A 27,652-nucleotide genomic window follows, 5' to 3' on the forward strand; every position below is an offset into this window, starting at 1 on the left:
CACATTCTATCAATTCTGTTCTAGAATAGCCAACTAATATGTAGCTAAACGGGAGCATTGGTGCCCGCCCTTGTTCACATATCACTTTATTACCTTGTACTTCAACCACCTATTTAATCTATTCTTAAATTTCCAACATGTTCTCTGCTTCAATCACGAATTCTGCCAGTGCATTCCACAGTCTCACGACCCGCTGTGTAAAAGTTTCTCCTGTTCTCTGGCCTAAATCTCTCATAGAAACATAGAAGATAGGAGCAGGAGTAGGCCATTCGGCCCTGCTCCGCCATTCAACGAGATCATGGCTGATCATCCAAACCCTAGCACCCGGTCCCTACACTGACAGCCATCCCACCCAAGCCCTATCCCAGTAACCCCATAACCCCACGTATTTAATCCCCCCTAACACTAAGGGTCAATTTATCATGGCCAATCAACCTAACCCGCACATCTTTGGACTGTGGGAGGAAACCGGAGCACCCGGGAGGAAACCCACGCAAACACGGGGAGAATGTGCAAACTCCACACAGACAGTCACCCGAGGCCGGATTTGAACCCGGGTCCCTGGCGCTGTGAGGCAACAGTGCTAACCACTATGCCACCGTGCTGCCCATGTCTGTCCCCTTGTTCTAGATCCCTGTCACTTGAGGTAGGATGCCCAAAATGGTGCACAATATTCCAAATGTAGCCTCATCAGTGAGGCGATATAAATTTAGATGATCTTGTTTTTTTTGGTTACAATCGGACATCCTAGTGATGCCTTTGTTGATAACAGTTATGTATGGACTGGAAAATATGGAAATGTTTCTTGATCCTGTGTGTTAGCTTCTATTTGTTCCACACTAAAATCTATCTGTACTCTTCAGCTCATTCACATAATTTATCCAAATCCCTTTGAATAGTGCTAAAGGGATGGTGTCAGCATCAAATTTTAAAGTAGTGGTGGATGTCCTCGCCTCCATTTCACTGATGAAATGAAGTGAGGAGCAGTGGACCTAAATAGCTCCCTGCAGAACTCCACTGGTTGCTGACGCTCTAAAGAGGGGCTTTTTCTTTAACCTTCACCTTTTGTTTCCTACTGTGAAGCCAGTTTTAGCTCATTTGAGTGTTAATCCCAGGAGCCTTCTCAAAAAAGGCATGTGAAACTTCTTCAAATGCCCTCCAAGTATATTACATATAACTTTCTGTCACAAATGTGTTTACCTCCTCAAAGAAATCCACTGGGTCTGTGACCGATTGCTTGCTGACTATTTATGGCTTTGACACTGTTCAAATGGATAATGATAAGTCACCTGTAAAATGCTGTTAGTATTTTCTCCTTTAGCAATGTTTGACTGGCAGTGGAAATCATCCAGAGATGAGCAACAAGACTGATTTTGGGACTTTGCGCTCTAGATTATGAAGAGTAATTTTATTGGAGAAAAGATGATTGTCGTGGTGTTAAGCATTAGAATACTGATGCTCAGTGCTACGGATTGGACAGTACACTTACTCCACTTAGCTATCACTCTGAGCCATGCCAAGCATCACGACGCCAAGTGGTGGCTGTTATGTCTCATCCATGGAGGCCAAAACTGTGTACCGAAAAGCATCCTGTGACATTGCTTGCTTGCACTGGGAATAACAGGTGTGAGAGACACTGGGCTGGATTTTGATACTGGAGGCGTGTAGGAGTCGGGACTACAACTTTTGGGGTTGTAGTCCCGCCTCCATCGAGTTGTGGCCAACCCACTCGATTTTCACTTGATTGACCTTGTTGAACCTGCCCAGCGAGCTCAGCAGGCCAATTAAGGGCCACCCGGCAACAGGTGACGTCACAGATTGACATTTTATCTGTCAAGAGCTTTTGACAGATGAAATATCAGCATTTGACAGCTCTTTGAAGCTGTCAAACACTGAATCTGTACACTAAGTTAATTCCTTCCTCTCAGGCTGATTTAGAGATCTCTCCAGAACAGAAAGCTGAATGCTGCAACTTTTGACAGCTCGCGGCCATTCTGCTTTCTGGTGCCGGTGAGATGAGGGACTCCCAAGACCTGAAGGAAGGAAGGCTGTAAAGGTAAGTAAAGGTCATTAAACTTCTTTAAACACTTTACACACACCAAACACACTTACCTCTGCACGGATGCACCCATCACTCACCTGAACACCGGACATCTCGAACCCTCCAAGCCCTTTAGCCCGACGGTCCGCCTCGCTAACTTGGCGTGGTTTGGAGCCGTCGGGAATCCCACACTTCAGGAATAAAAATAGGGATTAGGCTAAAAACTGCCTGTTAACTTAACAGGCAGTTAATTGGCACTAATCCCCTTCCCGCCTCGGGGAGGCGTCTCCCAGCACAGGTCGGGTATCCGCCTCCTTTGAAACTGGCATGGAGGCGGGTTGGGTTCGTGCCCCCCGATTTCGTGATTTTAACCCCCCCACACGCCTCCAATGAAAATCCTGCTCAATGTGCGCCAATGCAGTGCCACCACCCAGACCTATGGACTACAAATTTCACTAAAAGGTTTTCTATTTCTTTTCTCATTGAATAAGCTGCTTTGACATTTCTATTGTTAGAAAAACAAATGGCATAGCTTTCCAAATTGGGAAATACACATACAGCCATTGGAGATAGTGTAGCTTAGATTACTACAATGGAGAAATAAGGCAGATGTTCCTGGGTGCATGGTGGTGATTGCGTGCAGCGTATAGAGAAAGATCAGGCAGGGAAGGAACAACCACCTGGCAGTATGGGAACACATGCAATTTTTTTCATCCATTTAAATTAATGGAGGGAAAATCAAGATGGGCTCCTTTGCAGGCATGCAATCCTCCCCACCACATGTTGCTACACCCGCTATACCCAGGCAACCCAATACACCCAGGTGCAGGAACATAAAATCTGCCCCAATCTCTGCAATGGGACTATGCTGCACCTTTGAAGTCTCTATAAGGAAAATATTCAATGTGGCACCAGCCTCAACATTGCAACGTGACGAAAGGTCATCGACCTGAAACGTTAACTCTGTTTCTCTCTCCACAGATGTTGCCTGACCTGCCGAGTATTTCCAGCATTTTCTGCTTCTATTTCAGATTTCCAGCATCCACAGTATTTTGCTTTTGTGGTACTTTGCAAGTGTGCTGGTGAGTGTTCTTCGAAGCTGGATTGGGTGCAGGCTGACAAGCACTTTAATGAACTCAACAGAGACTTCCTTTCTCAAATGGTAGCACAATCTTTCAAAACAATTTCCTTTATTCAGGCACTGCCAGAGGTTTTCTACACAATTGATATTTCAGAAATGGGGCCAGCAAACTGCCTTGCAACTGAAATTTGAACAATCAATGTACAATTACAGAAATTTAAGTTGGACGAACAATGAAAAGCTGAAGACAAATTTCCTTCACTGAATTCTGAAATAACATCACCGGTTTTCCAAGTGATTATTTTGTTCAACACACACCAATGCTGGATCTAATATTATGTGCAAATCAACAGTTGAAATTCCAATCAGGTAGCACAGAAATGGCCCATGCTGTTCAACTTGGACAGCCTGTTAACATAAGAAATAGGAGCAGGAATAGGCCACTTGGCCCCTCGAGCCTGCTCCGCCATTCAATAAGATCATGGCTGATCTAGGGCTCAAAACCACTTCCCTGCCCACTACCCATAACCCTTCACTCTCTTATCTTGCAAAAATCTGTCTATCTCCACCTTAAATGTATTTAATGACCCAGCCTCCACAGCTCTCTGCGGCAGATAATTCCACAGATTTACGACTCTCAGAGAAGAAATTCCTCCTCATCTCAGTTCTAAAAGGGTGACCCTTTATTCTGAAACTATGCCCTATAATATAATTCACTATAATATAATGAAAAACCTACTGGTGCCATAGCTCTTTACTGATATAGAAGTCACCGGTTTAAGGTGACATAACGGCAAGGTGTAGTAAGAGACAAGTGTAACAAGACGGATATCTCATGAATATAAATTACTGGCTGCTCCGGGCACTTAAAAGACTTTGAGAAACCGAGCTGTGGCATCAGTCAAGTCCCAGCAATCTGGGTTCAGGAAGTGATGGCTATTTTTGCATTCCAACTTCTAGATGATAACATCACATGGGGATAAAGCTGTTCTGGACTGGGAAGTGGTGTGTGAAACATTGCCATTGGTATTCAGGGCTGACGTTTTAGTACAGTGGTGGCAATTCTTGTATTCTTGGCGTAAAAGTGGTGGTCTGGCTCAAGTGCTTGTAATTCATATGATATTACTCATCATAGCCTCACAGAGGACTGACAGCTCCGCAATGGTACTGCAATATTCTAGAGGTTGGACTCTAGTAAGAACACAATATCCTCACTGACTGTTGCCTCAGTGGCTTTGGGAGTTTGGAGAGCAGGCGCAAGAGACGGGTGTTCTCTGCAGCCTGTCAAACAGGGCTACCATATTCCATCACAAGGCAAAATATAGGCTTTGCAAAACAGTGCAGTTACCGAAGGTGACAACCGGGGCTGAGCTTACTTGAGGATCTCCGTTCTTCTGCCATCTTTGCCATTTGTTTTCTTCAGTGTAAATCCATCACGATTACCAAACCAATTTGCTATGTGCTTGTAGCTGAAAACAGTTTGAAACCCTTAAAGGGCACTAGTAGAAGGGCAATATCAGTGGTTTGTTAGAAGACTGCGACATCATTAAAATAGAGAAAGGTTGTGACAGACCGAGAGAAGATGACGGTGTTAGCAGAGCCTCGCCAGTTATGGCAGCAATATTCTAATCTTAGATAGGCTTAGGCTTTGTAGATAGTTAATAGCACCAGAAAGGAAACCCAGCTTCTCGGAGGCAGCTTTAACAATGGAGGAGAGGTGAGGTTGGGGAGATGGTGAAGCCAAAAATGTCACTAGAAGGAGGTCTGAAGAGACAGCCATTAATGAGGTGACAGCTCGACTTGCAAGAGGCATGAAGGAACTATGTTTTTGTGGAATTAGCAGAGTTTCTGACTTGGTTCTCGCAGTGTTGAAAATGATGCATTATGTTACTCAATGTGCAAATCTACCTGCAGATAGAATATTAACCAACCTAGGTGATGTCATCAGCAAAGAGAACAAATGTTACTTTCCATTCACTAGGTCATTGCACATCTTCCTGAAGGACCCCTGGGTAGAGGTTGTGATAAAACAAAAGAACCATTTCTCACTACCTTGATATTTGTGCACTCTGATGGACTCAGATCACCAGGTCCATCAATAGGTTGGCTTCTCTATCAGACCAAGATACCATAGTCTACTATTCCAACCTAATGCTGAGCATTAAGAGAAGACATTTATGATTGAGAGTGTCACAAATTCGATTGAAACCAATCAGATACAAGTTATTAAGACCGAGATGTTAAAACAGCTTCTCATCTGCTAGGGTTCCATGACTTTACTATGGCCGGCAGTTTTTTTTTTATTCGTTCTTGGGATGTGGGCTTCACTAGCAAGGCCAGCATTTATTGCCCATCCCTAATTGCCCTTGAGAAGGTGGTGGTGAGCCGCCTTCTTGAACTGCTGCAGTCCATGTGGTGAAGGTACTCCCACAGTGCTGTTAGGGAGGGGGAGTTCCAGGATTTTGACCCAGCGACGATGAAGGAACGGCGATATATTTCCAAGTCAGGATGGTGTGTGACTTGGAGGGGAACTTGGAGGTAATGGTGTTCCCATGTGTCTGCTGCCCTTGTCCTTCTAAGGTGGCAAAGGTCGCGGGTTTGGGAGGTGCTGTCGAAGAATCCTTGGCGAGTTGGGGGACTCGCCTATAATTATTGGAGTACCACTCACTGTGGATAGTGTGAAGTTTCTTGCTTTTTGTTTGGATGAGACAATACTGTTCACAGGTACAGTTGAAATAACTGCGCCAGAGAGTAGCTGGTGCCTTAGGCAGAGATTTCCCAATCTCAGCACCTAAAGCCATTGGGGTTTGTGTCTTTCCTGGGATCAGTTTTTGAAGAAGGTGTTTTATTTGCCGAATGACAGGCCAAAAAAAAATGAAAGCCCAAGATTGGGATGGGGGGCAGGAGGTGTGAGGTAAGAAAACCTGTAGTGTCCGTGTGTAGATAAAGACACTGAAGACAGGAGTTGGTTCATAGGTATTTACTAAGCAAGTCTGGGGGGGGGGGGTTTCTAAAGGATATACACAATACACAGGCTTATATAGCCCAAGTGGCAATTACCGGCATTACGCACACCTGGGGCTCTTAAAGGCACATACACCATAATTGCTCTTAAAGGCACATACACCACAAAACCCACCTAGAAACTCCGAGAGCTGTTGATGGAAGGAGGCCTTGAGAGCCTGGGAGCAGAGGCTCCGAGCTCCGAATCACATGATCCACTACAGCCAATGACAGGTAAGTATATAAATAAAGATAGGCACCACAGCGCCACCTAGCTGCTAGGTGGAACGAGGAAGACTGAATCAACGCCATTGAAGTGTTATGGCAATACCATTTACACTCTGGCATGACAAAATCCTGATGCAGGAAATGCACACTAGATGCAAGATTTATAATGCGCCACATAAATAAATATATGTACATACAGAAAAGTATACAAGAAGCATCGACAGCTCTCTGTCCCGGAGCATATTCATATGAAAATAATGACAAACTACAGCTGTTACCTGAACTCAACACATTCTTGGGTTACAATGTCTTACAATGTAAGTTTTGCAATGGCTTCCGAATAGGATGAAATTTCGCCTGTATTTCTGTCCGCTGCAAAGAAAATGCAGCAGTTTTTTAAAAAAAAAAATGAAAAGGGGTTTGAGGTGTTCTACCTGTGCTTTGCTGGACAGGCCACGCAGGCTGAGGCGAGCCGAGGACAGTATCTGTAGAGCCTCCTGAGGGTTACTTTTGTCTTTGCTGCATTTGATTGACACTGCACAAAAAAAACCAGACACACACACACAAGATATTACGGCATCGATTATTGCATTAGGCCACAGAACAGTGAGAGCACTATAATTAGATACTGCAGAAATAAGCAAAAACAGGTCATTTATTTCGGAATATTTTTCTTCCTTAGAAATGACTTTTACGTCGTGACTTTGTGGAAAATGAAGGAAAACAATCTTAGCAAATGACACTTATTCCTCTCCCACTTGAGAGATATTTTTCAAACAGCAAAATACCCCAGATGCGGGAAATCTGAAATACAAACAGAAAATGCTGGAAACACTCAGCAGGTCAGGCAGCATCTGCAGAGAAAGGAAAAAGGTCAACGTTTCCTTGGTCAGAACCGGAGGATGTTGCAGACGAACAGCTTATAAGGAGCAGAGCAAGGGAAAAGGGGGCGGGGAGAATTTACCACATACACAACGTGAGAAAAATGAATTATCTGTAAAAGTGACTAAGTGGAGGAGATGATTAAAAGACAGAAGTGAAAATAGTGCAAGTTAAAAGGAGGCATGATGAGAGAAATAAAAGTATAAATGTATACACACACACAGAAGACCCAAAGAATGTGAATGGTTAAAGCAAAATATGCAGAGGGAGGGGGAAACATGGAAAAACAGGCAAAGTGGCCTGGGAATCTGGTGGAAGAAAAAGGCAGGGAGAGCCCAGCGGTGCAGCCCACATTGTGTACCGTAGGGGATCGCCATCCCAAACACTAATTCACAGCCTTTCCCCAGCACTGGGAGTGCTGGTACACCCATCCTACATTACAAGCACCGACCGTCAAAGAGACAAAATGGGAGTTGTGGTTAAGGTCTGAAAGTTGCAAAGTGCCTCGTAGAAAGGTGAGGTGCTGTTTCTTGAGCTTGCGTTGAGCTTCACTGGACCTGCGGGAGGCCGAGGTCAGAGTGGGGTGGAGAATTAAAGAAGAAAGTGACCGGGAGCGGAGGGTTGCACTTGCTGGTGAAGCCGAGGTGTTCAGCGAAGCTATCACCCAGCCTGCGTTTAATCTCCCCAAGATAGAGGAGACCGCATTGCTAGCAGCGAATACAGTATATTAAGCTGGAAGAAAGACAAAGTAAATCGCTGTCTTACTCAGAAGGCGTGGCTGGGGCGCTGGACGATGGTGAAAGGGCCGGTGTTGCATCTATTGCTCTCGCACGGGAAGGAGAGCAGATGGTAAGGGTGAAGGAGGAGTGGACCAGGGTGTTGTGGAGGGAACAGCCCCTCCCGGAAGCTGAAAGGTGAGGGGAGGAGGCAGAATTGGAAGAAGATGATATTTTTCCAATATGGGCTCATTTGGTTCTTGGAATCTACAATGTACATCACTGCCAACATTATGCACATACTTCTCATTTTAATAACTGGCAATAAAGCAGTACTCAAAAGTTGAGATAGCTATGTAATTAGTTATTAAAAAGCTTGAAAATTAAATCCAGATGACACTTGCAAGCAACGTCTGTGGTTAACTCTCTGATGGTGGCAATATTTCTTCATCAAAATAAAAAATGTACTAAGATTTCATTTCATTTCTTTTGGAGTTTATTCCAAGAATAAGACAAGTTTACTGAGATTTTTTGGTTCTATATATTTATCTAATTTGGTTTTATATATTTGTCTAAGACCGCTTACTTCCACCTCCACAACACTGCCCGACTCAGCTCATCTGAAACCCTTATCCATGCCGTTGTTACCTCTAAACTTGACTATTCCAACGCACTCCTGGTCGGCCCTCCCATCTTCCACCCTCCATAACCTAAAGCTCATCCAAAACTCTGCTGCCTGTATCCTAACTCGCATCAACTCCCACTTACCCATCACCCCTGTGCTCGCTAGCCTACATTGGTTACCGTTCGAGCAACGCCTCGATTTTAAAATTCTCATCCTTGTTTTCGAATCCCTCCATGGCCTCACCCTGCCCTATCTCTGTAACCTCCTCCAACACTACAAACCCCCCCCCCCCCCCCCCCCCCCGAGATATCTGCGCTCCTCCATATCGCATCCCCGATTTTAATCGCTCCACCATTGGCGGCCGTGCCTTCATCTGCCACAGACATTGTTTGCAAGAGGGGATGGGGGAAAAAATCAGCTTCTTATTGCTATCCAATAATTCCTACCAGTAAGTGTGCATGTGTGAACATTGCTTGGCTGTGATGCTACCTATGGTAAGAATACCTGTTCTGTCCAGCTCGCTGTCATTTTTGAACTGCTTCCTTCAATTTCACCGCCTCTCCTAGTCTGGCGTCGTCAGAAAATCTGATCGCTTTGGATTGAGTTTCCGAGTCCAGGTCATTTATGTAAATGAGAAACAGCAGTGGTCCCAACACCGAGTCCTAGGGACCCCACCCCAAACTAACTCCTTCAACAAGTACAGATTGGTTTTTTACCTTTCAACCAACCAGTTTCTGATCCATTTCCAGGGTTTCCCCCGAACCATCAACATTTCGGGTTTGACTAATAGCCTCTCGTGAGGGGATTTATCAAATGCCTTTTGGAAGTCTCGGCACACTATATCACAGGACTTTACAAATTCCACTTGGGATGTTACTTTTTCAAAAAAGTCAAGGTTGTTCAAACATGAACTTGCCCTTCTGAATCTATTTTGTCTACCATCTACTAGGTTATTATTGCACAGATACTCAAGTTCACTCCTGATGGTTGATCCCATTATTTTATGCGGAATAGAGGTGAGACTGATGGATCTATATTAGTCTGTGTCTGTTGTATCCCCTTTCTTGAATATGGCCACCACTTTGATCTTTTTCCAATCTACTGGCACCTCTCACTGTCCCAGTGACTCCCTCATGATGGGTGCCAGTGCGTTGCATTTCTCCTCCCTAGTCTCTTCAGCACTCTGCAATAAATACCATCTATTCCTGGTTATTGTTTCTTATGAGCCCTTTTTGGCCTGTGTAAAACTTCCAGCTCATTTATATCAAAGTCGTTGATTTAGTTTTTGTTAACTCTGTTTGGACAGGGCACGTTGCTCATATCTTCCCTTGTCAACAGTTGGAGGAAATATTCATTCAGAATATTAATGATCTTGTGCTCATTCCCAGTTTCTGCTCTGTTTGCATCTTGTATGGCTTTCACCTCTTCTCTGACTGGTTGCTGCAGTGCATCCTGTAGCTAGTACATACTGCAGTCAAAGTGCGCAGTGGATATTGAGACTAGTGGCAGGGTTGGTGCCAAGCTTCTTGAGTGTTGTTCAGGCTGCACGCATCCATCACACTCTTGATCTGAGCCTTGTCGATGGCGGAGAGGCTTTGCGGCGTCAGGTGAGCAAAGTACCCAGCCTCTACCCTGATCGTGTCACCATGGTGTTCATAAGGCTGGTCCAGTTAAACTTCTGGTCAATGGTGATCCCCCCCCAGGAGGATGATGGTAGGGAATTCAGTGATGGTGGCGCCATTCAAGGCGAAGATGTGCTGGTTGGTCATTACCTAGCAATTGTGGCATGAATGTTACCTGGCACTTAGAATCATAGGCACTTACAGCACAGAAGGAGGCCATTCGGCCTGCCGTGCCCGTGCTGGCTCTTGGAAAGAGCAGTCGTGCTTAGTCCCACACCCGAAACCTGGACGTTATCCAGGTCCTGCTCTAGGCTGGCATGGGCTGCTCCAATAGCAGAGGAGTTGGGAATGAAGATGAACAGTGCAGAATCATCCACAAACAGCACCAATCCTGAGGGAAAGTCATTGATGATGCAGCTGAAGAAAAGTGGGCCGAGGACACTGCCCTGAGGAACTCCCACATGATACTGAGTCTGCAATGATTGGCTTCCAACAAACATAACCATCTTCCTGTGCGTCAGGTATGATTCCAACCACTGAAGGGTTTGCCCCCTGACTGTAGCTTTGCGACAGCTCCTTGGTGTTAATCTCGGTCGACTGCTGCCTTGAGGTTGAGGGCAGATAATCTCATCTCTCCTTTTGCATTCAGCTCGTGTCCGTAGCTAAGTCAAGGCTGTAATGATTTCTGAAAAATTACCACTTGGAATAAGGCACTAGAGTTGCCGATGACCAGGGAATCATAACCCAGCATAAGCCTTCAGGAGAGGAAGGGTGAAAACTAGGAAGGGAGTTAAAATAACCTTGCATTATATTTAAAGATGCAGAAATCAGTTTTGGTATATGAAACAGATACACACTTGTGAAAAGTTGACAATGTCTTTCAGTTCTCAAAAGAGATATAACATAAATAGTAACAGCAATGGTTGGGCAGAAGGCGGCCATCAGTACATCTAGCTTACCCTTCTAAACCCCATATATCAACTTCCTTACCTTATTTCTGGAACTAATAGTTCTATATTTCCTTTCCTAATAGGAATGCATCCATTGCTTTTTCTAAAACCTGCCACTGTTTCTGTTCCGCCACTCCTGCTGTTAATCTGTTCCACAATTCTATCACCTTCTTACTAAATAAAAAGTCTAAATTTCTTATTTTCTTTCAACACACTTAACTTTATGCTGTGCGTTCTGGCCCTCGAATCCTGTGCCTGACAAAAGAACTTTCACGGATACGTGCACGGTGTTCAGATAGTTCTACCTCAGAGCCACGACAGCAGGATGGTCCAACCTTAAAGTAAATAGGTCAGCCCCAGCATCCCCTCACCTGCTCTGCTCGCTGTTACACAGGGCAGCATAGACAGCAGGACCTAGATTAACGCTGATTACGAGTGACCACACACCGAGGTAGGTGTAAAATCAAGGACTACAGATGCTAATACAGCTGTTGGCAGCTTACCGTGTGCAAGTTCTATCGCTCCTCTTGTTACTTCTTTGAAAGATGCAATGTCTTTCTCCCATCCACTCGATTGGGTTTCACACCGATGAGCTTTACCTAGGTACTGCAGTGCCTGCAGATAAAAGGCAAGGCAATGCACAACATGTTAAGGACGCACAGTCTATTTATTTTCCTCATTACTTCTCTCGCGCTCCCTCCTCATTACCTCCACTGTATTCTCCTTTAGCCAAAGAGAGTGGTGGAGTGGTCCCATCAACGGTGATCCAAAATACCTTTGCACAGTCAAGATATTAGAATTCACTTGCCAGTCAAGATTAGAATAATGTAATGTCAGGCCCCAGCACATAATGGAATTATAGCATATGAGTAACCTTAGGTTTTCTAACAACGCCTTAGTGACCACTAGTTAGCCTATGAAGAAACAAAAGAAAGACTTGCATTTATATAGCGTCTTTCATGACCTCAGGACATCCCAAAGCGCTTTACAGCCAATTTAGTACTTTTTGAAGTGTAGTCACTGTTGTAATGTAGGAAACGTGCCAGCTAAGTTGCGCACAGCAAGCTCCCACAAACAGCAATGTGATAATGACCAGATAATGTTTTTGTAAAATGTTTGAGGGATAAATATTGGCCAGGACACCGGGAATAACTCCCCTGCTCTTCTTTGAAATAGTGCCCTGGGATCTCTTACGTCTGCCTGAGAGAGCAGACGGGGCCTCGGTTTAACGTCTCATCCGAAAGACGGCACCTCTGACAGTGCAGCGTTAGCCTAGACTTTTGTGTTCAAGTCTCTGGAGTGGGACTTGAACCCACAACCTTCAGACTCAGAGGCGAGAGCGCTGCCCGCTGAGCCATGGCTGACACTTCAACAGGGAAATGGCGCAAAAATGCTCGCTCCATGCTTCAGCCCAGCCACAGGCGAGTGTATTTTAAAAATCTAATTTGTATGAAAAATAAACCACAGCAATAAAATAAAAAGGTGACATATTAATCCAGAATACACGGAAGTCATTATGAAATATTTATTTAACCCTTGTGCACTTGTAAGCAAAGGGAAGGCTAAACAAACATGCCCACTATCTCAGTTGATTATTAGTGACATTTGGTATTGCTATTGAAAGCGTAACTAGTATATAATACTGAAATCATCAGCATTTTCTGATTTATAATAGGTATAGTACTTCCCCAGTAATCTGCTGCTGACTTTACAATACATTGGCAGTGGTGAAGTGACCACTGTTGCTCTTTCTTGTGCCAATATCATCGAATATAATAAGAACAGAATTTAACTTATTTAGTTATCAATAAACAGGGACCTTGCAAATAATGCGATCGCAAAACTCGACGAACAGCACCTCATCTTCGGATTACACTTTACAGCCTTCCGGACTCAATATCGAGTTCAACAACTTCAGATCATAACCTCGGCCCGGCCCCTATTATATTTTTAATCCACACTTTTGGTTTGTGACTTTTCCTTGTTTTTCTCTCTCCCACAAGGCAGCTGTCTCTCACTCTGCCAGCGCATTTCACACTTCATCTAGAGCCATTGTCTGTTTCTTTACCTGTCCTATTACTATCTCGTCTCACCTTGAATATCTCTTAATGTCTCTTTCATCCCCTCCCCCATTTCCCAGCCCCCAAACTGCCTTTTGTTTCATTTCCTGCCTTTTCTCTCAGTTCTGTAGAAGGGTTTCGACCCGAAACGTTGACTCTATTTCTCTCTCCACGGATGTTGCCTGGCCTGCTGAGTTTTTCCAGCGGTTTCTGTTGTTACCTTGCAAATAATGGCTACTTGTGGCTGGGAAAGGTTAATTAATACATTAAAATAGGCACGCAGGAATGGATTCCTGCAAGTGATGGGGAATAAAACTGGGTTCAGATAATTATAAACCATGATGCTTTTGCTCTCAAACTTTATGATAATCTCTGGACCCGTCGATCAGATTTTCCCCTTGTAATTATTACTCTTTTTGAACCTGCTCAGCTTAAGCATAGTGAAAAATTACCCTTTTAAAAAAGGTATCTAACACTTAAAAATTCTCTTTTGGAAAAAAAAAGTATGCAGTTTCCCCCCATAAATGTCGAAAGTGCTTCTTTTCCCGAACTCTGCTGTTTTTAAGATTGCCCTCCTCAGGTGGTGCACCATGGGTTGCTTGACACCCGCAGACAGCAAACTCCACTTCAGGGCCAACCCTGAGCTGGACGGGATTAGGTATGAACGGAGAATGTCTGCCCGCACATGGATCAAGTGTCCCAAGACACACAGCACCAAAAGTACCATATTGGCTTTGCCCAAGTAAGCAGTGCAGAGGCAAATGTGTTCGCGGACGCCCTCCCCACCCCCCTCAAAAGCGCCTGCAATTCTAGGATTTAAAACAACTCAAAAATATTAGCACTTTAAATCCCAAGCACGCTTTTAAAAATAACTCAGTATGGAGCCTTCCCATTCACTGAAAGACTTGTTTTTTTGTCAATCGTTTGAATAGAAGTTTAGTGCTTATGAAAAGAATGGAAGTGCGAGTCAAAGACTTCCAAAATTGTTCTGGAGCGTGGCAGTGAAATGATTGAGTATGGTGAACTTTCCAGGCATTGCAGATATCAGAGCGTCTGGGCCAAGACCTCTGGGAGTCTGCGGCAAAAAACGGTGGAGTTCCGTGGCAGGAGCTTTCTGATCCTGTGGTATGAAAATCCACAATTTATAAATTTAATGCGTTCTGGACGAGGGATTTGAACGGGAGCCATCAACCGCACTTCACTGCAAACAACTGCAGAAAGATATCATCCGGCACTGTAAATCCATGAAGTTTCTTGAAGTGTCCACAAATGAATTTTATCACCTGGGTGTTGATAAGGAGACTCCCCCTCCGTCCCCACTCACCCCTCAGACCTCAGTGGTAGCACGCCAGCCTCCGAGTCAGGAGGTCACAGCCACTCCAGGGCTTGAACGCACAAGCTAGGCTTGACACTACAGTTCAGTACTGAGGGAGCGCTGCACTGTCAGCAGTGCCGCCGTTCGGATGCGACATTAAACCGAGGCTGCGTCTGCCTTCTCAGGTGGATGTAAAAAAAAAATCCCATGGCACCTTTTGCAGAAGAGATGGGGAGTTCTAAGAATATAAGAAATAGGAGCAGGAGTCGGCCATTCGGCCCCTCGAGCCTGCTCCGCCATTCAATAAGATCCTGGCTGATCTGATCTTGGCCTCAACTCCACTTTCCTGCTTGTTCCCCATAACCCTCGACTCCCCTGTAGCTCAAATAGTTGTCAATCTCTGCCTTGAATATATTCAATGACTCCGCCTCCACAGCTCTCTGGGGTAGAGCATTCCAAAGATTCACGGCCCTCTGAGAGAAGAAATTCCTCCTCCTCTCCGTCTTAAATGGGTGACCCCTTACCCTGGAACTATGCCCCCTAGTTCTAGATACCCCCAGTTAATAGGCTAACATTTATCCCTCAAATAACATCACGAAAAACAGATTTAACTGTGGCAAAATTCTTTCTCCTCCTTCAGAGCATTTCATGGGTTCAAAGATGTCCAGAGCTTTAAATGGAAGTTATCAGGTTCTGGATAGAGGACTTGGCTAGCAATGGGGCAGCCCATTTCACCATGAGATCTATAGCGTGTGCTGTGGAATGGTAGGACACCATTCTCCAGAGCAAGATGCCAATCTCTGGCCTGCTGCTGGGGAAGTCCCGAGGATGTGAGGTACACATTACCTAAAGGGTGGCACAGGGTCAGCTTCAGTACAGGTCTTGGAGCAGGCCGTCTATGCTCAGAGGGAGCGGGGACAGTGAACAACATATGGAAGTGGAGATGGACAAAAGGAAGGAGGGAAAAGAGGAAAATACTTTCAACCAAAAGGTTGGTGGAAAGGTTTACTCAATGCATACTTTAAAAAAAAAATCCAGTCAATGGGCGCATAATGTTTTCTACTCCTAGTAGTGACTATGTTCCTACAACAATGCACTGAGACACAAGCACTGTAAAATCTCATTTACAGCTTAGTTCTTAGCCCTTATGATAAATTGTTTTTTCTAAAGTTTTAAAACTAAAATATGTGGCATGTACATTTTATGGGCTGGATTTTGATACTGCAGGCGTGTAGGAGGCGTGACTACAACTTTTGGGGTTGTAGTCCCGCCTCCATAGAGTTGTGGCCAACCCACGCGATTTTCCCTTGATTGACCTTGTTGAGACCCCCCAGCAGGCTCAGCAGGCCAATTAAGGGCCACCTGGCAACAGGTGACGTCACAGATTGACATTTCATCTGTCAAGAGCTTTTGACAGATGAAATATCAGCATTTGACAGCTCTTTGAAGCTGTCAAACACTGACAATCTGTACACTAAGTTAATTCCTTCCTCTCAGGCTGATTTAGAGATCTCTCCAGAACAGAAAGCTGAATGCTGGAACTTTTGACAGCTCGCAGCCATTCTGCTTTCTGTGCCGGTGAGATGAGGGACTCCCGAGACCTGAAGGAAGGAAGGCTGTAAAGGTAAGTAAAACTTCTTTAAACACTTTACACACACCAAACACACTTACCTCTGCACTCATGCACCCATCACTCAGCTGAACACCAGACATCTCGAACCCTCCAAGCCCTTCAGCCCGACGGTCCGCCTCGCTAACTTGGTGTGGTTTGGCGCTGTCGGGAATCCCACACTTCAGGAATAAAAATAGGGATTAGGCTAAAAACTGCCCGTTAACTGGCAGTTAATTGGCACTAATCCCCTTCCTGCCTCGGGGAGGCGGGTCCCAGCACAGGTTGGGTTTCCGCCTCCTTTGAAACTGGCATGGAGGCGGGTTGGGGGCGGGATGGGTTCGTGCCCCCCGATTGCGAGGTTTTAACCCCCCACACGCCTCCAATCCCGCCTCCACAGCCCAATGAAAATCCTGCCCAAGGAGTTTTAGGCTGAAGAGGAAGGGCTAGCACAAAGGAATGCTGAGTATCTGCACACCCTCATCACTAATTAAACACAGAGGACATTGAAAAACTGTAAAGCTGTGGGTGATTTAGAGAAGGCCAAATCACGAGCAGGCGAGACGCCCCAGTGGCACAGCACATTGTTAAAGGCAGCAATTAGATTCTTCAGACCGTAAGCTCTTAATTTCAGTCAGGGAACTTGGCAGGCAGGGCACGCGCGAGGGGGGTGGGGGGTGTCACTCGACACTAACTCTTTCGCCCATTCCTGGAGTTGGTTCAAGCATGGTATTGGCAGAGGCCAGGCAAGTCACCATTTGCCTGATCCCCCTTTCTTCTCGAGATGCGGAGGGGAACCTGGGCAATGAGAGCTGAACAAGAAAGGTATGATGGAAGCAGGATGCTTCGGCCCTGCGCAATGTTCACAGCAATATCGGGCACCAACCTTTTCATTGTCTTCAGCGTTCGCAGTTTGGCCATCTCCGCAAAGCTTGGCGTACAACTTCCAAATCTCAGCATCGTTGGTTACTTTAGAAGTCACCCTACCAAAGAGCTCCCGCAGTTTTCCCGTCAATACTGTTGCGGAAGCCCCTTTGCGATCGGCAATCCCTTCTTCCGCAGCTCGCACTAGGATTTTCAGGACCTGAAACGAACATGAGAAGTGACTGAGATTTATGCACATCCATTCTTTTTAATAAACTCGGCTCAGGTGGTAACACTCTCTCGCATGTGTGCCAGAAGGTTGTGGGCTTGAGCTCTGTGCTGGAACTTAAGTGTATAACCCAAGGCGACACCCCTGTGCAGTACTAAACGAATGCTGCACTGGTGGAGATGCTGTTCTTCATATGTTTTTTTTTTATAAACAGGGTGGATGTTAAAGTTCTCATCGTGCTATGGTGTTCCGGCCTACATTCCTCCCTCAACCCTTTTAAAAGAAAAAGGATGAGCAGATTTCTGCGAGGGCAGTGGTGGGAGCATTACATTTGGACTCGGCATCCATGAGCCAACAAGGAGAAGAGGGGGGAAAAAAATCATGTCAAGTATCCCCTGCACTTTAACAGGATATATGTGGTTTTTAAAATTTCTCACCAGATTTTCTCCTCTCCTCTCCTGAAGGCTTTGACTCCTTGCTGGGGTATGGTTCCACAGCCACCTGCCACCCTCCAGTACCTCACCTGAGTGGTCATTTTACCTACGTACAATGACCACTTGGGGCGAGTGCTGGCAGATCATTCAATCTCGGGGAGCACTGCAGCCAAGTCCAATGTTCACACTCACACATTTCCAGCAGGGGCACCGGGGGGGGGAAAGCAATCAGCAGCAGGGATCCTGGTCAACTTTCTCTTCCTTAGTCCAGGATGCTGAGGCCAACTGTAGCCTCCACTGCCACCACGCTGGGTCAGACTGCCCATTTCTGGCCTCTTGCGCATCCCCGATTTGCATCGTTCCACCACTGGCGGCTGTGCCTTCGGCTGCCTAGGCCCCAGGCTCCGGAATTCCCGCCCTAAACCTCTCTGCCTCTCTCTCCTCCTTTCAGATGCTCCCTAAAACCTACCTCTTTGACCAAGCCAGTCCTAATATCTCCTTATGTGGCTCGGTGTTAAATTTTGTCTGGGATAACGCTCCTGTGAAGCGCCTTGGGGCGTTTCACTATATCAAAGGCGCTATATAAATGCAAGTTGTTGTTACCATACAGTGGCAATCAAGCCTTCCTAATCTGTATATCACAGTTAATCAGTGGATAAAGATACAGCATTAATGCTTTCCCAGGAGTTTAAGTGAACCAGCCTCATCAATAACGTGTTTACAAGAGCAGGGCTGAGGCTGGGTGCCCTGCAACAAGTGGCTCAGCTCCTGACCCCCAAAAGCCTCTCCACAAGGTCCAGGTCGGGAGTGCGATGGAATACTCACCGCTCATCCGGATGTGACAGCTGCCAACAGCACTGAACATCGTCCAGGACACAGCACTCGATTGGCACCCTGCCATTCCACTCAATCTCCGGCCCTTCCAGCAGCGGTGCATTTTAGCTGCCGTGTATGTCCACAGGTGGCACTACAGCAACTAACCAAGCTTGCTTCAAAATCTCCTCCTTTATAAATCGAGGACAGCGGCAGCAATGTCTTGGGTACACCATCAACTGAATGTTCTCCTCCAAGTCATAAACCATGCTGACTTGGAAATAGACCACTGCTCCTTCATTGCTGCTGGGTCAATATCCAGGAATTTCCTACATAACACCACTGTGAGAGCACCACCACCACCACAAGGACTGCAATGAGTAATGCACTCAGATCCTGGGAGTTTACACAGGTTCAGTACCCTTGCAGCCTCCTGTGACATGGACATACTAGGATCAATCAATCGTCTGGTTTTGAATACCTCTTAGTGTCTCTTTTACTTCTTTTGTTCTATCGCCTTCGATCTATTTCATTTCCTTTCCAGTTTGAAAAAAGGGTTAGACCCGAAACGTCACTCTAATTTCTCTCCACAGATGTTGCCTGGCCTGCTGAGTTTTTCCAGCAGTTTCTGTTGTTATCTAGGATCAATTAGTAATTTAGAATGATAAACTACTGATCTCATTGTATTTAAGTGAGTGGAAGGTGGCGAGAGCAGTTCTTCAGAGTTTTTGAGAGATTGGTCATAACTCTCTGCTTCTTAGACACCACCACCTGCTCGAGGAAAGCTAGGAATGGGAACTAAATCCAGGGCCGCCCATATCCAGAGAACAAGAAATTACTTAGAAATAGGCATTTTACAATTTGCAATAAAACTGCAAGCTGCTAAGAGAAAGTTGCCAGTGCTCCTGATCACTTTCCAGCGTGCTCTGTCGGACGGTGCAATGCTTGAGGACAGGATCGGCCTGGGCTGTGGTGCCCCCTACACCTTTAACGTCTGGCTGACTCTCATTATTCAGCCTCACCAGTGAAGAATGGCCATTTCAGCAACATACTGGAGGGCCACCACTGCTTGGAGAACTCTATCCAAGCGTGAATTGCCCCCTTAAAGAGCGGGCAAACAAAGGAACAAAACTGTAGCAAGGGAACATCTGCTGGCCTGGAACTGACAGAGTGCAGTACAGCAGAGAAAAACTTTACCGCTGCACGCAAGTAATTTAATAAGTCTCGAGTTGAAAACTGTTGATCTATACTTTTATCCAAACAAATACAAATGAGTCTTTGCGTGTGGCTTGTACCATCCCCAAATGAGCAATATACAGGCATTTTTGGAACAGCATGAACCAACATTGCAGAAACCACAGGCAAATAGCAACGAATTAATTCTAACTTGCGATCCAGACATATTAACCTTATAATGAGTAACTGACTCTACAGAACGGAGCAGCTGGGGTATTCAGAGTACAAGAGAGCCAAGCGAGGCTCCCTGACCGTTCGTACCCAGGCCTGAACATGGCCCGTGGAGCCCGTGCACGATTCACCTGCAACAGATACACAGGTAAATCTGCAACTGTTGTTAATAAACTACCGGTTTAACACTGTGACACAGTCAATGTCTTATTCACTGTATAAGTAGCAGCCAATGCCCGAGAAGAAACACAAGTACTTAAAAATGATAAAATCTCACGGTATTAAAACTTCAAAATGAGCTGATGAATTGGTCAGTGAGTGGATGCACCATGTGGTGTGAACTACATCACATCATCTATTCCTGGGGACATCAAAAGACCTGGAGTCACAAATAGGCTGTCATGGTCTTTCTCATGAGATACACCATCATTCCCTGCTGTGGGTCCTGTTTATTACCAATAATTTTACATTCATTGTGTAAAGAAAATTATTTGTTTTACAAGCTTTTACAAGCATTGGAAGTTATTAAGGTCTTGTTAGGTCATGGGACCGGACTCCCAGGTTTCTGCCACCTTGAGAATCCCTTGAGCAGAGGTTAAAAAAAGTGATTAATAACCAATTTAATGTGATCTCCGACTCTGACCAGCTAGCATTGCATTTCTGAGTGCAGGTTATTTATGTAGATTAGAAACAGAAGTGGCCCGAGCACCGATCACTGGGACACCCCACTCAAATCATCTCCCCTGCCCGACATCACTCCCCTAACAATACTCGTCGGCTTCCTCTCTCTCAGCCACTTCTTTACCCACCTCCAAGTTTTACCTATAATAGTCCTGCCTTAAGCTTGTGCAGCAGCCTTATACCTGGAAGGTTATCGAAGGTTTTCGGGCATTTTAGGTAAACTACAACATACAACTCCAAAGGCCACTTGTGATGACGCTGCCTCACACCAATGTCAAGGGGACTGAAGAGGCAGGATCTGCCCCTCAGAAAGCACGTTAGCTGCCCTTAACTACATTATTTTCATGTAGGCCACCCTCAAGTTTATTTCTGACAATCAATTCCATTATTTTGCTGGTCATATATGCAAGATGTTACCTGGGTTTGTTTTGTATCCTTTTTTTGAAACATTAGCTTGTTTCTAATTCAGTGAGACTGGCTTGTATTCACCAGCTCCTTCGTGATGAGATTATATATAGATTCTGCCACATCTCACTGTGGATATTACCATCCACCCATCGGAATGTGTTGGTTTCAAGCTTTTTCAGCCTGTCTAAGAGTTCCATGCAAGTGACATCAAAGTCATTTTTAGGTATAGACCCACGATGGCACGCTACTAATGTCTCTCTACTGAATACTTTCAGAAAGTAATCATGTTAGTTCAATTCCATTTGCACCCTTATTCTTCTTTGATAACCACCTTGCTGTTGCAATACTGGAAGAATTTGTCACTGTTGCATTTGGCTTCTAGAATTCTGCTAATTTTTAATTCCCCTTTACTCTCTGACTGCTTTTTTTAAAGAACTTTTTTTGGTGTATCTTCTCAGTGGTTCCCCTCATCTTTTTCCTTGCATGCTTTTTTTCCCTTACCTATTTTACGTTGTATTATTTTATTAATCCAATTAGGGTTATATTTCTTTAATCTGCGTTTACTAGTCCTTGGTCTTCATGCATCCTGGATGGTCATACTTACTCATTTAATGGTCGTCTTATCTGAGGAAGGATGTTCTTGCCATGGAAGGAGTTCAGCAAAGATTCACAAGGCTGATCCCTGGGATAGCAGGAATGACGTATGAGGAGAGATTGGGTCGATTGGGCTTATACTCGCTGGAGTTTAGAAGAATGAGAGGGGATCTCATCGAAACTTATAAAATTGACAGGTCTGGACAAACTAGATGCAGGTAGAATGTTCCTGATGGTCGGAGAGTCCAGAACTGGGGGTCTGATGCGCCATCAATTACTCAAAAGACTGAAGTTGAGCGAGTAACAATCAGGCTTTTATTAACTAAAGAATGAAGGTCTAGTCTCGAGTGGTCGACCCGTCCAGAATACTAAGGGACTGGGAGGTAGTCACTTATATACCTGGAATAGTGGGAGGAGTCAGCAGAGGCATGTCCAGACCTGTACCTAGTGGAATACACATACAGACACAGACAGGTATGACAGTGGTTTACCACATTCACCCCTTGTTTAGAAATGAGTCCGGCGGGGTGAAGTGTATTTAAAAGTTCGTGTATTGGAGTCTCTCCGGAGGTCTTTTCTGCCGCTGTGATCGACGTGGCGACGGCAGGGGTGGTGGAGCTTCCGGCGTCGCGTCCCGTGTAGGCTGGCGCCCTGGAGTGTAGTCCTCGTGGGTGATGGTCCAAGGCGAGCCGGCTGCTGGGGTTGGATATCGGGTCGTGGGGGGGGGTGGTAATGGGTAGTGGGTTACAGCGGTCCCCGAGGGTGCGAGGTCTCGTATGGAGACTGTGTCCTCCCGCCCGTCCGGGTACGCAATGTAAGCGTACTGGGGGTTGGCGTGGAGGAGGTCGACCCTCTCGACCAGGGGGTCCGTTTTATTGGCCCTCACGTGTCTTCTCAGTAGTACCGGCCCTGGGGACGTCAGCCATGGCGTGAGCCAGTGAGCAAACTTGGTGGAAGCGTCCGCTTCCCGACTGTCCAGGTCCAGGCATGCTGGTGTGAGGATCTTCTCCATTATAAAAAATTTAGTTAATAAAATTGATGCGCCATCAATTACTCAAAAGACTGAAGTTGAGCGAGTAACAATCAGGCTTTTATTAACTAAAGAATGAAGGTCTAGTCTCGAGTGGTCGACCCGTCCAGAATACTAAGGGACTGGGAGGTAGTCACTTATATACCTGGAATAGTGGGAGGAGTCAGCCGAGGCATGTCCAGACCTGTACCTAGTGGAATACACATACAGACACAGACAGGTATGACAGTGGTTTACCACAGGGTCATAGTCTAAGGATAAGGGGTAAGCCATTTAGGGCAGAGATGAGGAAGAATTTCTTCACCCAGAGAGTGGTGAACCTGTGGAATTCTCTACCACAGAAGGCGGTTGAGGCCAAGTCTTTAAATATATTCAAGAAGGAGTTAGATATATTTCTCAGAGCTAAAGGTATCAAGGGATATGGGGAGAAGGCAGGTACGGGGTGCTGAGTTTGGATGATCAGCCATGATCTCATCGAATGGCGGAGTAGGCTCGAGGGTCCGAATGGCCTACTCCTGCTCCTATCTTCTATGTTTCTATGTTTCTATGGTTGGGCCTAGGACACTGCCCTGAGGAACTCCTGCAGTGATGTCATGTGATTGAGATGAATGACCTCCAACAACCACAGCCAACTTCCTTTGTGCTAGGTATGATTCCAACCAATGGAGAGTTTTCCCCTTGACTCCCATTGACTTCAGTTTTGCTAGGGCTCCTTGATGCCACACTCGATCAAATGCTGCCTTGATGTCAAGGGCAGTCACTCTCAACTCACCTCTCGAGTTCAGCTCTTTTGTCCATGTTTGGACCAAGGCTGTAATGAGGTCAGGAGCTGAGTGGCCCTGGCGGAACCCAAACTGGGCATCAGTTAGCAGGTTATTGCTGAGCAAGTGCCGCTTGATAGCACTGTCGACGACACCTTCCATCACTATACTCAGGGTTCCGGGTTTTTGGACTAAAACTCCACCAAGTGAAAAATACTGAAGTTGGCGTTTATATTAAAATAATAAAGACTTGCATTTATATAGCGCCTTTTACAGCCTCAGCATGTCCCAAAGCACTTTACAGCCAATGAAGTACTTTTGCAGTGCAGTCACTGTTATGTAGGAAACGCGGGAGCCAATTTTGCACACAGCAAGCTCCCACAAACAGCAATGTGATGTTGGTTGAGGGATAAATATTGGGCAGGACACCAGGGAGACCTCCCCTACACTTGTTGAAAATAGTGCCATTGGATCTTTTACGCCCACCTGCCAGGGCACATGGGGCCTCAGGTTAACATCTAATCCGAAAGATGGCACCTCCGACAGTGCAGCACTCCCTCAGCTTACAGTTTGTGCTCAAGCCCCTGGAGTGGGACTTGAACCCTGTCAACCTTCTGACTCAAAGGCGAGAGCGCTACCCACTGAGTCACAGCTAACACCTCAATACTGAAAACACTACTAAACAACACGTGTTATGCAGATCTCCATAAACTCACCCATCTAATTTTTAAAAACGCTACTCACATGAACTCACCAAGAAACTTCTGACCAAGTGATTCATCATGTGCAGTTTGGGCTTTTGCTTCAATGCTTTTCTCATGTTCCTGGCTAGGTGACAGATCCATAAGCATACAGAGTCTCTTAGCAACCAAAACCCATGTAGTTATTCTCTGCCAGGTATGGGTTAACGCAGCTCAGGTCTAACAATTAACTCTGAAAGGCACTCACACCGGCTCGAAGCTGACTGGGCCTACTGGAGATGAGGTGGAGGACTCCCAGACATGCCCCCTTGTGATGAGAGACATGACTGGAAGATTCACCTGCTCTCCCTACCCTAAAAGGAATTTCTAGGTTTCTTGCACAGGGTGACATCCTGGAAGCATCAAGGTCCCACCCCAAATTCCGGCCCTCCTGACACATCTGCTCTCCTTCCTCTCTGGTCCCCAGAATCTCGGAGCCAAAGGAATCTAATGGTAAATGCAAACGAAATGATTGCTCACAGTGCCCTGACAGCACTAGCTGGATGACGGTGGAAAGGTGCTGGAGGAGGCTGGTGTGATCAACCGTGTCAAAGGCTGCAGACAAGTGGAGGAGGAGGAGGAGGGATAGTTTACCACGGTCACAATGGGGACGATTTTGCCAGCCCTGGGGAGGCGGGACTGCCAAGAAAATGGCAGAATCTGGGGACGGGGGCGGGTACCCATCCCGCCCCAGCCTGCCTCCGTGCCATCTTCCCAGGAGGCAGGTAGCCGACCCCCGCTGGGAGCCGCCTCCTCGAGGTGGGAAGGGGATTAGTGCCAATTAACAGGCAGTTTTTTGACTCATCCCTATTTTGAGCCCTGAAGTGTGGGCTTCCCGACGGCTCCAAACCTCGCCAGGGTCAGCGAGGTGGGCCGTCGGTCTACGGGGGTCGGAGGGGCCGAGGTGTCCGTTGTGCAGGTGAGTGATGAGTGCATGTGTGCAGAGGTAAGTGTGTGAGGTGTGTGTAAAATGTTTTAATAAGTTTTACTTACCTTTACTTCTTCCTGCAGGCTTCCTCCTTTCAGGTCTCGGGAGTCCCTCAGCTCACCGGCACAGAAAGCAGAATGGCCGCTGAACTGTCAAAAGCTGCAGCCTTCTGCTTTCTGGTCAGGAAGGCTTTCTAATTGAGTCTTGAGTAAAGACACAACTTAGAAGACAGGTTGTCAGTGATTGACAGCTTCACAGAGCTGTCAAACGATGACATTTCACCTGTCAAAAGCTCTTGACAGATAAACAGCACTCGCTGACGTCACCAGTAACCGGCTTTCCCTTAATTGGCCTGCTAAGCCCGCTGGGCGGGCTTAACAAGGTCAATCAAGGGAAAATAGCGTGGGTTGGCCACAAGTCGATGAAGGCAGGACTAAAACCCAACAAGTGGGAGTCCCGCCTCCAAAAGCCCCCCATTGACAAAATCCAGTCCATAGGATTCCATTTGCAATTTTGATAAGAGCCGTTTCGGTACTGTGGCAGGGGCGGAAACCTGACTGGAGGGATTCAAACATGGAGACTTCTCAGTATTGTTCACATTATTCCAATTAGACTAATTCTAGACACTTGATAGAGGAAATTACATTTTTGAGAAGACTAGCACCAGGAGGGATGAATATACAATGTGAGGAGCCCATGTAAACAATGGGTTTTGTTTAAAGCAATAGATTAAAACAACAATGACAGCCTATTTATGACTGATGCTCCCAGTGAATAAGACTGTTGAGATTTGGGTGTCTTTTGATAGTTTTTCTCCCGACCAACTGAAAATCCAGCTCCTACATTTCATATACAGGAAACTCTTTTGTATCCGGCACCGACGGGACCGGCGTGTTGCCGGTTGATCAAAAATTCCAGATGACGGAGAGGGTTATCTACCGAGGCTATTTTTAACAAAGAAAAATAAAAAAATCAAGAAATGTGCAGTATACAGTAATTGGGTACTCACCTACAGAATGTTGTGTTAAATGGATGGTGGAAGATGCTTGATTAAGTACAGTACTGCCAGTTGAGGGTAATGCAATGCAATGACTACCAGCAGCGTGGGAGACACACAGTACCCCTGTAAAATGGCAGATCAGAAGAGACTACCGGCAGCGCGGGAGAGTCAGACTCCTGTTATTGAGGTGTTCCGACTTCCGACAGCGCCAAGAACCCGAGTAGTGACAGTTTGGAGAGCTACCCCCACTGACTAACTCGGCCACCGCAGGAGACTCAGCCTCGGCAACATTGCCGGTTATTGAGGTGTTATTTTCAGAGCGAGAATTTTGCCGGTTAATAGAGAATTCCGGATATTTAGATGCTGTTTAAACAAGAATTTCCTGTAAACTGAGGCATGGGTCAAAGCAATCTGAGGTAGCAAACTGTGAATGAAAAACAGGCCTATTTATTGTCTTTGGATTACACATCACTTCACATGATGGCCAAGAACAGCCCTCTCAACAAGTGGTGCCGGGTGTTCAGATTCTCACCTTCCTGTGGAGGGTGGCTTATCAAGAGGGAATACTCTTGGCAAAGAAAAGTGGCTTCCGCCAGCATGAGCGGACAATCCTCTCCTGCTCCCCCCTTTACAAGCAGTTTCAGCATTACTCACCTAAACACAACTTCCCCAGACTCGATGGGCCGAATGGCCTCCTTCTGCACTGTTATGACTCTAAGCTGGGGAAGTTGTCAGAGTGAAAAAAAAATACATCGGTTGGAAAAGGTTTTAGAACAAGTGAGCATGTGCAAATAATGGTTGATTCAGCTTGCGTACATGCACTTGTTTTGAAAAAGATAGTCTTAAAATTAAAGTAAGTATTTTTTTCCCCCTTGGTTAAGTAAGTCATAATTAATAACCGCCTTCCTGCTTCATGGTAGCGGGCGAGTGGCGTACAGATGTTACTTAACAAAACATATTGTTATACATCATGCACAATGTCCTTTTGTTATTCCATTAAGTTACTTATCCGCTCACTTAATTACTCTCTAATTAACCTACAGAATTATTCATGCTGCAGCTAGTTTTGGCCAATTACCCGGGTTTCTCGATTATACGCTAATAGATTTGTCATTAAATGTGTTGATAGATCCTTATTCTTTGTATAAAACTGCATTTCACCACTGTTCAGTTTGTATAGCCAACTCACTTCTCAGAACGAAACTATTCTGATGAACAGAAACACCACTGGGATTTTGTCTATTTTCTTTTTGATGTTTTTGACTATTTGGTGGTTGCACAGCTGCTGACACGTGGCGCTCGCACGGAAAATAGCTACATGGGTGAGACGCCAAAGAGTGTCCAGCGCTTGTGGAGTCCTTATTCTGGCGGGGATCAATACCTGCAGAAGAGAAGGGGAGAAGACTGGCAAAAAAGCTCACTCGCCTGTGTGCATTTCCCAAGCTGCTTAATCTCGTGACTCCAAAAAACTGCACAAAGGGCGAGTCTCTGGGTAAAAGTGCAGGAAAGCGGTGGGAGAAATGGTCAAAACTCAATCACCGAGGTCCCATATGTACACCACTCAAATCAAAATGGCAGAGCAACTTTATCAGCTCCTGCACTTTCTACACAAAAGTGTGCTACAAGGGCAT

At 45.8% G+C, this 27,652-nt stretch overlaps 1 protein-coding gene across 1 annotated transcript in view; it reads right to left on the bottom strand.

Moving 5' to 3' along the window:
- ttc27 (tetratricopeptide repeat domain 27) overlaps positions 1-27,652 on the bottom strand; it is a 237,478-nt gene that overhangs the window by 4,641 nt on the left and 205,185 nt on the right. The window contains exons 17-19 of the mRNA XM_085977359.1: positions 17,019-17,216; positions 11,652-11,763; positions 6,788-6,888 (exon numbers count right to left, since the gene is read on the bottom strand). Of these exons, the coding sequence (XP_085833485.1) occupies positions 6,788-6,888; positions 11,652-11,763; positions 17,019-17,216 (411 nt within the window). The remainder of the gene's footprint in view (positions 1-6,787; positions 6,889-11,651; positions 11,764-17,018; positions 17,217-27,652) is intronic.

The sequence above is a fragment of the Somniosus microcephalus genome, chromosome 3, assembly GCF_052327205.1.
Source record: "Somniosus microcephalus isolate GS21.2 chromosome 3, FLI_Smic_1.0, whole genome shotgun sequence".
Taxonomy (NCBI): domain Eukaryota; kingdom Metazoa; phylum Chordata; class Chondrichthyes; order Squaliformes; family Somniosidae; genus Somniosus; species Somniosus microcephalus.